The sequence below is a fragment of the Salminus brasiliensis genome, chromosome 23 (genome assembly GCF_030463535.1).
Source record: "Salminus brasiliensis chromosome 23, fSalBra1.hap2, whole genome shotgun sequence".
Lineage (NCBI taxonomy): Eukaryota > Metazoa > Chordata > Actinopteri > Characiformes > Bryconidae > Salminus > Salminus brasiliensis.
The window spans coordinates 22,791,226-22,804,545 of record NC_132900.1 but is presented as its reverse complement, the minus strand read 5'-3'; the positions used below and the strand labels follow the sequence as shown (position 1 = coordinate 22,804,545).

General features: G+C 38.4%; 1 protein-coding gene across 4 annotated transcripts in view; it reads left to right on the top strand.

Annotated features, from left to right (window-relative positions):
• Nucleotides 1-12,326, top strand: part of urb1 (URB1 ribosome biogenesis homolog) — a 42,851-nt gene extending 30,525 nt beyond the window's left edge. For 3 of the 4 annotated variants that reach the window (XM_072669352.1, XM_072669349.1, XM_072669351.1), the window contains 15 exons: nt 1,162-1,220; nt 1,339-1,529; nt 2,019-2,129; nt 3,628-3,691; nt 3,815-3,983; nt 5,146-5,254; nt 6,862-7,022; nt 7,105-7,216; nt 7,318-7,424; nt 8,213-8,356; nt 8,493-8,602; nt 8,831-9,028; nt 10,795-11,036; nt 11,168-11,722; nt 11,828-12,326. In XM_072669352.1, the coding sequence (XP_072525453.1) occupies nt 1,162-1,220; nt 1,339-1,529; nt 2,019-2,129; nt 3,628-3,691; nt 3,815-3,983; nt 5,146-5,254; nt 6,862-7,022; nt 7,105-7,216; nt 7,318-7,424; nt 8,213-8,356; nt 8,493-8,602; nt 8,831-9,028; nt 10,795-11,036; nt 11,168-11,722; nt 11,828-12,018 (2,523 nt within the window). In that variant the 3' untranslated portion in view covers nt 12,019-12,326. Of the gene's footprint in view, nt 1-1,161; nt 1,221-1,338; nt 1,530-2,018; nt 2,130-3,627; nt 3,692-3,814; nt 3,984-5,145; nt 5,255-6,861; nt 7,023-7,104; nt 7,217-7,317; nt 7,425-8,212; nt 8,357-8,492; nt 8,603-8,830; nt 9,029-10,794; nt 11,037-11,167; nt 11,723-11,798 lie in introns of all 4 variants that reach the window. The other variant, XM_072669350.1, reaches the window with a different exon arrangement.
• The last annotated feature ends 994 nt before the right edge of the window (nt 12,327-13,320 follow it).

The following is a 13,320-nucleotide window of genomic DNA, read 5'->3' as shown; positions in this document are numbered from 1 at the left end:
TTTTAAGGCAGGAAGGTGAAACCCCATCTGGGCCTGGTGCTTTCCTGGTCTTATCTCAGAATCTGCTCACATTCGCTTCACATACCTTAAGTGCAGCTTGAGTGGTTGGGGGAGAGGGAGAGGTGGGAGGGTTGATAGAGGTGCGATGCTGGTTGTAGATTCTGTTGCAGAGTTATGGAGAGGAGTGAATGTGTCCCTCTCAAATCTACAATAGAAGTTGTTCAGGTCGTCAGCCAGGCCTTTGTTTGCCACAGCAGGGGGAGGTGGTCTTCTGTAATTAGTAATGTGTTGAAGGCTTGTTATTGCTGAATGTGCAGAAGGTCTACAAAAGCTGATGCAAGATTTCACAGTGTCGGTCATTACATCCAGGTTGTCAGTAGCAGCTTTGAAAACACTCCAATCCGTGCAGTCAAAACTGTCCTGCAGTTCTTGCTTTGCTTCTCTGGTCCACTTTTTCACCGTCTTCGCTACAGGCTTTGCAGATTTAAGTTTCTGCTTGTAGATTGGAGTCAGATGAACCGGACAATGATCTGAGTGTCCCTGGTGGGACAAATAACATGTTGCTTATATTTTGGAAGTTCGTGGTTAAGTTTTGCTCCCAGAGTCCCAGAGAATAATGACAAGTGAGTCAGTTCCAGACTAGTTATTTGCTCTGCCAGGTGTTTGAAGAAGCGGTATCGCAGGTCCTTCTTCCTGCTGCCGTCAGACTCCACAACCAGCACTGCTCACAGCGGACAACACACACACACACACACACACACACACACACACAAACTACATATACATGTTCAGGGAATAGAGATCCCCTCCCCACATGTGCAATTAAGAGTCATTTGCAATAACCTGTAAATAATATTATTGCTTTTTTACTTATATTATTTATTTTGTGTATATAGTGTAATGTATCTGTTTTTGTAACTTTCTTGCTATCCCTTTCTGCTGTGACACTGAGAATTTCCCCACTGTGGGACTAATAAAGTATTATCTTATCTTAGACAGTTGTGACTGAGTAGTGTCAATGCTGTCCTTCAGTGTGTACTGACTTTCTTACCTCCTAATGTTAATGCAAATTATTGTGAATACACAATCTACAACAAAGTAAATTATTTTATTGGTTTGTCATTTAGTTCATGCTGTATGTTTAACTGTGTATGCTTACAGATTTCTCCAGAGAGTGTTAGAGCATCTGACTGGAACATCTTTGTTAAGTGTGGTCTAAAGTAAGCATTTTTTATTATTATTTATTTACATTAGGACATTAACACTGCATTATGTTTGCATATACAGATGTATAGTGAATCTCTCTTTAGAGTTTACCCCCCCCCCCTCCTTTCCTAGGTATCGCTACCAGGACAAAGAGTTCTTGGCAACTTTGAACACTTTGATGAAGAGGATGTACAGAAATGTGAATGCTTCTAAAGGGTTGTTGGCCATAGAAACCCTCTACGTGATGATTACTAGTCACTCTCTCTTCATGCCCACAATTCTGGCCTCACACATTGAGGCAGACAGTAGTACAGAGTGTAAAGGTAAGAACTGTTAGTTATGGCCAAAGATATTGGCACCCCTGCACAGAAAATGCACCACTTCTTCCAGGACATTGTTGCGTTTAGAAATGCTTAGACAAAATGAAACAAATAAACAGAGAAATCTCAGTCAAATCTCATCTCGTTCCACACAGAACTCCAGAAATGGCATGGACGCAATTTTTGGCACCTTCAAAATACTGTTTGATGGCACACCCTTGCAAAAACCATAACTGAAATCCATCTCTGTGGATCCTTGTTGCTGTGGTACAAAGATTTAACTTGTTTCAACCGAGTTTTTATGTAGTTCCAATGCTACAAAATGAACATGTGAATGCTAAAGAGTTTCTTCTCCCATTGCAACAATGTTCTGGGAGAAGTGGTAAATTTTTGAAAGGTGTGCAGGGGTGCAAAAATGTTTGTCCATGGTTGTACATTAATGTACTACTGATTCACTAAAACATGGTTTCATTATCTATTTCATTACTTTAGAGGCCCTTGTATCCCTTCTACTCACCTTGGTGAGAAAATGCCCGGAGGTTTGTAACCGCAGTCATTTGCCTGTTCTTTTTGGCGCATATGGAGCTACGCTGAGTCTTGCAGGTAAATGAATGAATTCTGTATTTGTGTTATTGTACAGTCTGTGAACCATAACAGTCAAACTTTTCAAGATTTAAGGTTGTGTTCCAGATGACAATTATATGCTAATATTAGAGTAATGCCAATTACTGTTCTGTTCTGACTGACTGTTTTGTTGCTGGAGATTTAAATCTGGTAAATCTGAAGTTGTTGTTGCCTAAAGTCTACCAGCATGTGGAATTGCTGACATACCGGACCTTATTTGCACAGACATTCTCAATGTGCACAGGACTAAGATCCACTCTAGCTACGGCTACTGTATTCGTCATGCTAAATCCAGAATACAGGACATTCCTCAGACATGCCAAATCACATTCGAAGCAGGTCTCAACTATGAGAGACAAAATGAGGAAAAAAAATTCAGGAAATCACATTGTAGGATTTTTAAAGAATTTATTTGTAAATTATGGTGGAAAAGAAGTATTTGGTCACCCACAAACGAGCAAGATTTCTGGCTCTCACAGATCTGTAGCAACTTATTTAAGAAGCTCTTCTGTCCTCCACTCGTTACCTGTATTAATGGTACCTGTTTGAGGCTGTGGACAGGTGTCTTTTATATAGATAACGAGGTCAAACAGTCAGACTCCAAACTTAACCCTGGCCAAGAACAAAAAGCATTTGGCAGTTGGGCATAAGCTTTGTACTTTTCTCTTTGCCTGAACACTAGACATTTATACACATTATGACTAGAGGTTTTTTTTTTGGTTGTTTTGTTTTTTTCCCCTTTTCTTTCCTCCCTTCCACCCCCAACCCATACATACCCTGATCACATCATAATGCTACTAAACTGTTGCTGATGCAGCGTAACAGGACAACCAACCAGTGCTGGCCAGCATTTTACTGAAGTGGTGTGGGAAGAATGTGTCGTCTACCCACCCTGAACATGCCTTTATCTTTGTGTATCATGTTTCCTTGTTATTCTTTTCTCTTAACTTTTTGGACAACTCTTTAGCTTAGTATCTGCCATGTGATCAAATCACGGGCAGCAAATCCCTAGCCAGTCCAGGTATTTAAAGTGTCTCATGTCAAGCACACTTGATTAAACTCCTGAGCTAAAGCATGACCACCTAACTTGCAAATGTGTGCTCCTATGAGGGATTAAATACAGGGGGTTAAATACATGAGACTGCAGTAGTCATTAAAAGTTGCATTATGTTATTTTGTTTTATATATTGAATTTGGAGAAAGCACATACAAACATAAAAGGTTGTAAATGTAATGAGTGAACTTTACTACACTTTACTAGAAAAGGTCTGATGAATTGATTATGTTGACTACACTTGGTGTAAGTGGAAAATATGTAAATCATTTTTTATCATAGTAAGCGTCATGTTTTATTGTGTTTTGTGATACTATTTTAAAGCTGAAAGTGAGAGTCTTGATATCTTACAAAGGTCTAACCAAGTGGGTATAATATGTGTGTGAGCATCTACAATCTACGGATTGTTCTGTGCTTCCACAGATCAGAAGCTGTTACTGCTATTGAACGAGTATGAGAAGAAAAACATTGATCAGATTGAGTTTCAGTAAGTTGATCAATATTCCCTGTGAATTGTGTACATTGTTCTTCTGTGACTAACTACATGAGTATGCATTGATGTCATCACAAGTAAAATGAAATTCCTAACCTGGCTTGTATGTGTGTCTAGGTGTTTGCTATGGGGTCCTGCCGCAGTGGAATACCATAAGGCACGGAAGCAACTGGGCACATCATTATGGCAACATCCCAGCTCTGAGCAGCTTTTGGCCCAGTTGGCTCCAGATAAGATGCTGAATACTGTAACACACTTCCCTCTACATCGCTGCCTTATGCCACAGGTATTTTACTGATTGCTTGACCTAACCAGCATTTGATGTTATGCTTAATTTTGTAACAGGATTGACTCCCTTAACCTCATCGGTTTGACATACGATCATTTTGTTTTATTGATTTAATATTTTTATATTGATATGAAAAAATGCATAATCCCTGCTACAAAATCCCATCACGCAGTGAGATGGGAGATAAGCATACTGGATAGCGTTGTGTAAATGTACTATGTAATCCTTGGGCGGTTTCAGCCTTTCCTGGCAGAATTAAAGCCTCTACTTGAAAGCAAATTCTGCATGGTGATAAGCTCACTGCTGAAACAAAAAATATCAGCAAATTCAACAAGAAAATAAACAGGGCTTGCTCTAAACTACTGGTCTTACATGATATATGGTGTACTGCCCTCCCTGAGTGTATATTAAAGCTGCACAGTTTGGCAGTGAGCTAAACCTATCCAGTATTTATTCTCAAAAACCTTTGTGAAACTACAAACATAAATAAAACATAATGCGGTAGGAGTTCATTACAGAAACAATTAGAAATTAACAAAAAAAAAAGTTCTCATCACTTGGCGTTTGTTTAGTGACACTAGAAGTGTTGACAGTCTCCCCGCCATAATTCGCCCCGCTTTCAGCTGAGTGTGAATGTGGCATAGGGTAAAGAACCTAGACTGCCCATTGTCCAGCACATCTCTCTTAAATGCAGTGATTTTAGGCTTGTGAACATGCCAAGGCAGACTTTACCTGTTGGAACCCAGCCCAACTAATTAATCGATAAGGTCTCTAAATTCATCCAAGCAGAATGAGTGAAGTAGTGTTGGTGGTGATAAATCTTTTGCTGAGAAATTCTCATTAGAGAGAAAGGAAAATAATAAATTGATGTAAAAAAAAGTTATTGGTCCTTATGCAGCTCTAGAGAATAACCATTTACTCATGGTGTTGGGGGCCTGTTTAGGTTTTTATGTGAGTAAACATTACACTTGAAATTCCAAAGTATGTACTCTGGCACATGGCAAACTGAACTGCACTTTATTTGACTATTGGTTTTCTTATTGTTAAGAAATATGTTTGAGAACTGTTGCAGTGGGCAGGATTCAGTTTAATTCATCTGATTTATGATTTTTTTATTTAAATTTTTTATTCATTTTTTATTTATTTTATTTTATTTTAGGAAGGAGAAGAGTTGATTTACATAACAGAGACCGAGGACATGCCAAATCAGCTGTGTTTGTATGACCCCAGCTTCCTTTTCCCTCTTTTCAGCTTCATTCTTCGCCCAGGTAAACCCGGTCATATGTCCACATGTATGTGAATTATGTTTTTTTTAGTACAAAGTATTATCTTTGCGCTAATCTGGTTATCTGTTTCAAAATGGATTTGTATATTATACATTTTACTTTATTACTGATAATGTGGACATACAGTGCCTATAAACAGTAAATATGTGGTCTACATCTTAAGGCTTGAGGGCAAGGCTTGAAGTTTCTTAAGGTTACATGAAATCTAGTGCATGAAACCAAATGGATGTCATCTTATGTCGCAGAGCAAATACTTGACATCCCAAACTCCCTATTGTTGAAATGTCTTTAACTATTCTTTGCAGCCAATTGTTTTGTTTTAAAAAGCTTCACTCCGAGTATTTTTGGACACAGAAAATAGAGAGGAGTGGTGCAAGCGTGGGGATGCTTTAGCATTAGCCTTAGCCTTGCAGCTAATCTTTTGTGTGTGTGTGAGTGCTCTGCTCCGGAGTGTGCTCTATCTGATGCACCTGCCACCATACATAATAGTTGGTACGGTGTTCTTGGGGTTGAATGACTCTGCTTTATTTCTCCAAACATGTTTATTGCATCTGACCATTAAACATTCCAATGTTGGAAAAAGAGTTTTCCTAAAGGCCTTCTAGAGGACTGTTTTTATGGTTACATGAGACGGAGGTCATTTGTCCACAGTAGCCCCAAAATCTGTACTAGTTGGAATGGTTAAATGGTGGTGCAGCCAGTAAAACTGATCTCCGTCTTCAAAGTTCATGGAATTATAAAAAGGGACTACCACATAATTTTTAGGATATGTGGACTGTCAATCAGGTCTACACCTTGAAACCACTAAATTTAATTTGGACCAGTTCTATAAAGAAAAGCGGTTAAATACCCAACCAGAATTCCACCAGGAGCTTGTTGAAGGCTACCAAAAGCATCTGTTCAGAACACAACTTACCTTTCCATTTGCACTGTTAGTGGAGAAATCCTCAAGGAAAAGACATTTAAACATTTGTTTTATTCAAAACCATTACATTGATCAGTGATCAGAAATATTTATTGTTTTTAATTTGATGCTGAGGGTTAGAATGTGCAAATACGGCTGGAAAAGTTATCCGATAGCGATAAGTGTCATTTATGTTTAATTTTCAGGGTATAAAAAAAAAGTGAGTAAGAATTACAGCAGGGTATTTTTTACACTTAATATTTAGATATTATCTAGATGTTGATGGAATAGTTTATTGGATTCCAGGAAAAATACATGGTTTTGTTTATATTATGGATGTCCTGATCCTGAAACTTTTTAATATTGAATGTGGTTCATGCTAGGGTAATTTTAAGAGGATACAGCAGCACAGTGCAAGCCTAGAATGTGTCAAAAATTAGTAAAAAAAAAAAAAAAACAGAAGGTGTTATATTCATGGCCAGATTAATGTGTGGGGATAAGTGGGTTGCGATCTGGAGTGGTAACCACTCAATTGCGGCACTGTAATAATAAAGAAATGAAATTGGGAAAATAAAGTATAATAAAGAATTGGAATTATATGAGGCTTATACCCAGTCCATTTCAGTGTGCGTTTGGATGAGCATATATATTTTTCATTCTCTCCCTTCCATCTTTCTTTGATTAGAGTCTGTGATTGACTGCCAGAAGTTTGTGACCTGTCATGCTCTGGGTGTCACTATAGTGGCCTTAAGCAGTCATGACCTCAAAATGAGATCTGCTGCCTTCCATGTACTGAGTTCTTTTTATGAACATCTGGAGGGGGCCCGCTTCAGAGACAAGAAACAGGTTTTTGACTAGCATTACACATTTAGTTCCAATTAGTCTCATGCAGCATATTGGATACTAAAAAAATGTGTGCTGTCTCCAGCTTCTGTACCTGTTGGATTCGGTCAGGAATGGGATCCAGAAACACAACCTCAGAATCTCATTTGTGCATACTACATACATTGCAAAAGTGGCTCAGCAGATTCTGAGGCCTGGTAAGTGAATACCTAACTATGTGGTTTGAGTATTTATAAATTAAGTGACTGGAATATATGATTTTAATCAAGTTAATTTTTTCAAAACTGTCTGTTTACAGAGGAACACATGTATCTGGTGATAAATAAGTTTCTTTTGGGAACTCCGTATGTGGGTCTTAGCAGGGTTCCTGATTTCTTCAAGCTTTTTTACAGCTTTGACTTGGAGGTAATGCTCAATGTTTATAGACCAACTGTCATTTTGTATTCAGTGCCATGCAGTTATGCCCATATTGGATCTCCGGGTCTTAAAAGATCTTTCTAAATTGGAGAATTTATAAAGCTTTCAAAAATTGCCTTGTCCTGTGGTGATAAAAATGTTTTAAAACTGACTTTCAGTTGATTATCTCTCTAATTTGAAACAAGTTACCAGCAAAAGCTATCCTTACACTGGAGCAAGGAACTGTTTTGTTCTGTTATTCATTTAGTACTCACTGAAATATAATGAGCTTTTCCTTCTTTTATAGGAGTATTTGAAAAGCCTTACAAATTGACCTGCACTCGGGCTACACTAGATTGGAGGTGGTTTCACCTCTTAATACTTTGTGGTTTGTCATTCCTCATGACAACAAAAGTAATATGACTGCAGCAGTCTGCCTTACTATGGTGTAGCTTACTGATGTTTAATGCGCAGCAGATTTGGCTTGCATGGAGTATTATTAGTATTATGATTCTTTAACAGCCTCATAATTCAGAGGATCTATTGATACACAGAACATTTGCACAGAATGGAACATGTAAGGTTCTTAACATATTTACCACGGACTGTGATAAGTGTTTTTTTTTGTTTGTTTGTTTTTTTGAAAACCCAATTTAGTTTTGCCATTGAAAATACTCTAGACCCAGAGTGCCAAATATAGACACTCATTCAGTCATTTTTCTCTTACAGTGTCTGTTATGTGACACACAAAACAATCATTGTATTAAGTGTAATTTCTGTATAAACTGTGTATCCAGCACAAACTGGAGCGTCAGTGGATGCTAAGTGTGCTGGAAGAGGGCATGATGGATAGGCTCTCCTTTGATTTGTGTGAACAGCAGAACATCTATCATGCACTTCTTGGCTTCTGCAGCAGTCCTCTTTGTGACCAACCTCTCCAGGTACGCTGCTTCTGCTGTGCACTGGGGTTAAATTAAAGAATTACCTTTCTCCTGTAACATCTGTTATTAGATAATTTCCCTAGTGTAAATAATTATTTTCAAGAAAAAAAACTGACACTATTTTGTTATTTTGCAGATTCAGATTGTGAATATACTAAAAAGGAGTGTGCGTATCACTAAAGCAGCTTACGACCTTACCAAGGTTCATGGAGTCCTAACTTGGATCATACAGCTCATAGAAAAGAGGTCAGTATGACATCATCTTGCATACAACAGGTAAAAAGTTGTCCCATGATCAACATTGGATATTATGATAAGTCCATCTTACCAGCTGCAGACAATGGGGTAAAAATGCACAGTAGGAATGTATTTAACATTTATCATATGATATAAATCATCCATCTCAGCAATAGGTAAAGTAAAATATTTTGTGCATATGGGCACACTCAGTTATACCCATCTTGTTTTTGGCAGATGTCTTGATGCCAGGCTGTTGAGTGCTGTGATTGGACTGCTTCATTCTTTGTGGTTCACCAACCTGGGCCAGAAAGAGAGCGTGGTACAGTGCAGCAAGGCAGCGGACTTCTACGCTGACGGTTCAGTCAGATGCTTTACTTTCCCAGTTATCAATGACTTCCTGTGCGCTCTTCTTTCAGTCATTAGACACCTGAGGTAAGCACTAAACCTAAATCTAAAGGGCTTAGTGAGGGATTAATGGGAAGAGGTTACAGCTTGGAGAGGGACTTTATTATTTTCTGGTTATTAAGAACTCCAAGCAATAACATTTCTGTTAAGTACTGAAAAGGTTACTTTAACTCTTTTAACCCTTTTAAAATCCTTGATGAACCTTTTTGTCTTTTGTTCTTTCTCAAAGAATGTTGTTTTTTCAAGATACACGACTATAGTAGAGTCGACAACTGTTACACTCATGAATGAAGAAATCTATCCAAAAAAGAAAACTACATACATACACTGAACACGTTTGCCGACCTCATGTTTAGTGCCATGTCCCAAGTTCTTTTTGTAAATCCTATTTATGTACTTTTTTCCAATGTTAAACTCGCACTACTTTACATAGTTGGGTCCATACAGTTTGTAATTTTGCCTTTAAAATATGCCAATCAAAATGTAAAGCTTTTTACTGCAGTATTTAGACAATATAGTTTTAGTTGCTGTATAATGTCAAGAAAAGACCCTTAAACACAGAGACCATTATAACTCTTTAAAGTGTAGGACAGTCCTTTAGAGACATTACAAATAAAGCCAGGGTGTTATGAGCACAGTTTTCTACATCAGAAGATTTCTGTAAACTGGAGAAAACTGAAGAGTAAGAGAGACTTTCAGAAATGTCTTCAGATCTTCTGATTCTGTAAACAGCTTGTGTGATGGACAGCTAATATGACTACCCTTTGTAGTACAACTTAATGCTTGACCTGAGTAATCTTTTTAAGGAGGCTTTAAAATGCAGGTAAAGTGGCAGTAAAACACAGGCTTTTTACCACAACTTGAGACCATTTCACTGACTGATTGGCCTCACTAAGGCATTACCACAAAAATTAAGTCTTAGCTTGTTTTCATCACTAACAGACACACAGATTTGTATGTCACAGCTTGTGTTGGTGTTGCAAAGAGAATAAATGTGGGCTTTATTTGCGTGCATGAACCACCTGCCTTCAATGAGCAGGGTTAGCTGTGTGCTACTTACTGAAAGTTTGTTATGCACATGTAGACCTACCCCCCCCCCCCCCTGCAGTAAGCAAAATAAATGATTGATTAATTAATCATTGCTTATTTACAACATGATTTTACAAGCCGTCATTGTATGTTGATGCTACTCTCCACAAAACAACCAGTTTACTCTTATCGTCGCTGTTAAATATTATGCCTTGAATGGCAGCTTCGCTGGAATTATGGAACAGATTGTAGGAACACAGTTATTTTGTTGTTGCATACTTTTAATGTCTCCTGATGCAGTATATTATTCAGGGGACAGTTGTGCACTGTTAAACAAATACTTGTTAATGTTCTGACATTGTTTCTGTGAACCATTCAGTATGGAAGTACACAATTGTGGTCACTGCTTGGGATCTGGATTTTAGAGCATCGTATGGCATTTTTCAATCAGTATGCTGTAAAACCAGATCAGATACACAATGAAAAATGTTTCAAATTCCACCCAAGCTGCAGCTTTAAGTCGGCAGGCTTAAATGGACATGCTCAGTATCTAGCAAAGGTGCATTTTACAAGGAGAGCCATTCCTTAAATCTATGGAGAAGCACAGCTTCTCTAGCTCCGAGCTCATCCCAGATGCACCTAAAGACTGTTGAAACATGTAGTGTGCTCAGATGTCCAGCTCTTCAGTACCATCATCTAAATAATACAACCATGTATGTTCAGCTAATTGGATAATGTGGTTTGTGTGTTGTGTTCCTTGACAGAATTGTTGTGGAAGCAAAGGAAGTACAGTCATTTCTGCAGACACTGGCCTCTGTCCTGAGGTCTCATAAGATGGCTTTGGGTGCTCATAAGGATGCTGGCTGGCTAACAGTGCACCCCCACAGTCTTTCCTGTTCTTCAGCACTCAGCCTGCTCTACTGCTGGGGAACACTGGTCTATGACCAAGCTTTACTTTTTGTACTTCAAGACTTGGCAAACACACACAACATAAGAGGACTATATGGTATGTACTTTGTGTAATGTTTGCAGACCATCTGAATCTTACCTCTGCCAGGTTTAATGTCAGTTATTGCAGACTTTATTATTTTATGATTAGCTGTTTGGTAACACATTAGCATTGCTTTTTTTTTTTAGAAGCTGGAAAGGAGGGAGTACAAGTGAATGCTTCTTCAAAACTCTCTCAGTCATCTCTGGAGCATCTGAATGAGGTGGCAGATAGCGGTATGGAGGACTTCAAACCCCTGCTGTTGAATGTTCTCACATACTGGGAGCCATTGCCTGTTCTAACCAGCTCTAACCTTTGTAATGATGACATTCCTGTTTCCATCTGTCTCATTTGTGGAACTGCCCACACACTCATTAAATGGACCCTCAAGGCTTTGCTTGAGAGGCCTAATGAAAGCAAGACCTGTGCAACTGTGAACTGGTTGCATAGAGTTATTTTGTCCCATAAAACAATCGCAAAATCTTTGATAACAGATGAAGCAGTGAAAGTTGATCTCTTAAGATTGTACCACCACACATGTGAGTGCAGGATGCAGGAAAAAAGTACCTCCAAACTAGACACTCTTGAGCTGTTTACCACAATTATGGTATACTTATTGGAGGCACAAGGAATCCCTAATGTTCTTCAGACAAGTGAGATGAAGGCATACTTGGAAACACCATCTGTGGAAGTTACTAAAAAAGGTAAGACATAAATATATTTTTTTAAATAAAGTAAATTTATTTACTCCCATTGTTTATCAATATTGTGGCATACCAGTATAATGTTCTTTTGTCTGTTTTGCTTAGAAGCCGGGCTGAAGCTATTGTCCTTGTACATTCATGAGGTTTGGAATGGTGGCAAGGTGCCTCAGCTGCTTCTTACCCACGCACAACTAGTAACCAAAGACAAAAAGGAGTCTGAGGAAAGCTCAAGAACACCAGTCATTCACATTTGTGAAGACATTCTCTCAGCTGTAGACTTTGTCTTAAAAACATGAAATCAAACACAAATGTGTATTTGCATAGCACATGCAAACAGGTACAAATATGCACTGTGCAGTTTTTCAAAGACTGCCCAAATTAAGTATGCCCTTGTATTCAGTGTTGTGCTCACAGACTACAGGATGGATTCAGTATGAGGAGAAAAACTTTTTCAGAAACATGTGTAAGAGATAAACACACCATATGCTTAAATAGGAATCAAATCCTAATTTACAGTAAAATAATTTGTTAATTATTTTTTATTAATGAAAAATGTCTTGATTAATGAAGTGGCTGCATTGTAAAAATATCGGGGGGGGGGGGGGGGGGGGAGTGATGAAATGAGGCTATTTTAATGAGGCATTTTTATGGCCCATTAAATAAAAAGAAGCAATTTCTTGGTTACTCTGATGTTTAAAATAAATGATCAGTGAACATGCTTGATTTTGTCATTTGTCATTTACTATTTAAATGCATGTACTACTAATGCAGAAGTCTGATGCAAATGTAAAACAAAACTAAATTAAACTACATAATTTAATTTAATTTAACTACAATAATACACCATGTGGGAGACCAGGGTTTGATTCCTAGTCTGGGCGCGCTACACCAAGACTCCTTGGGCGGATATCCTTAGGAGGATATCTGTTTGTGCAGGTAACTATTACTGTGCAGAATTATTAGGCAACGTAATAAAAAAACAAATATATACCCATCTCACTTGTTTATTTTCACCAGGTAAACCAATATAACATAAAATTTAGAAATAAACATTTCTGACATTCAAAAACAAAACCAAAAACAAATCAGTGACCAATATAGCCACCTTTCTTTACGATGACACTCAAAAGTCTTCCATCCATAGATTCTGTCAGTTGCTTGATCTGTTTACGATCAACATTGCGTACAGCAGACACCACAGCCTCCCAGACACTGTTCAGAGAGGTGTACTGTTTTCCTTCCCTGTAGATCTCACATTTCATGAGGGACCACAGGTTCTCTATGGGGTTCAGATCAGGTGAACAAGGGGGCCATGTCATCATTTTTTCTTCTTCTAGACCCTTACTGGCCAGCCACGCTGTGGAGTATTTGGATGCATGTGATGGAGCATTGTCCTGCATGAAAATTATGTTTTTCTTGAACAATACCGACTTCTTTCTGTACCACTGCTTGAAGAAGGTGTCTTCCAAAAACTGGCAGTAGGTCTGGGAGTTGAGCTTCACTCCATCCTCAACCCGAAAAGGTCACAAGTTCATCTTTGATGATACCAGCCCATACCAGGACCCCACCTCCACCTTGCTGGCGTCTGAGTGGAGCTC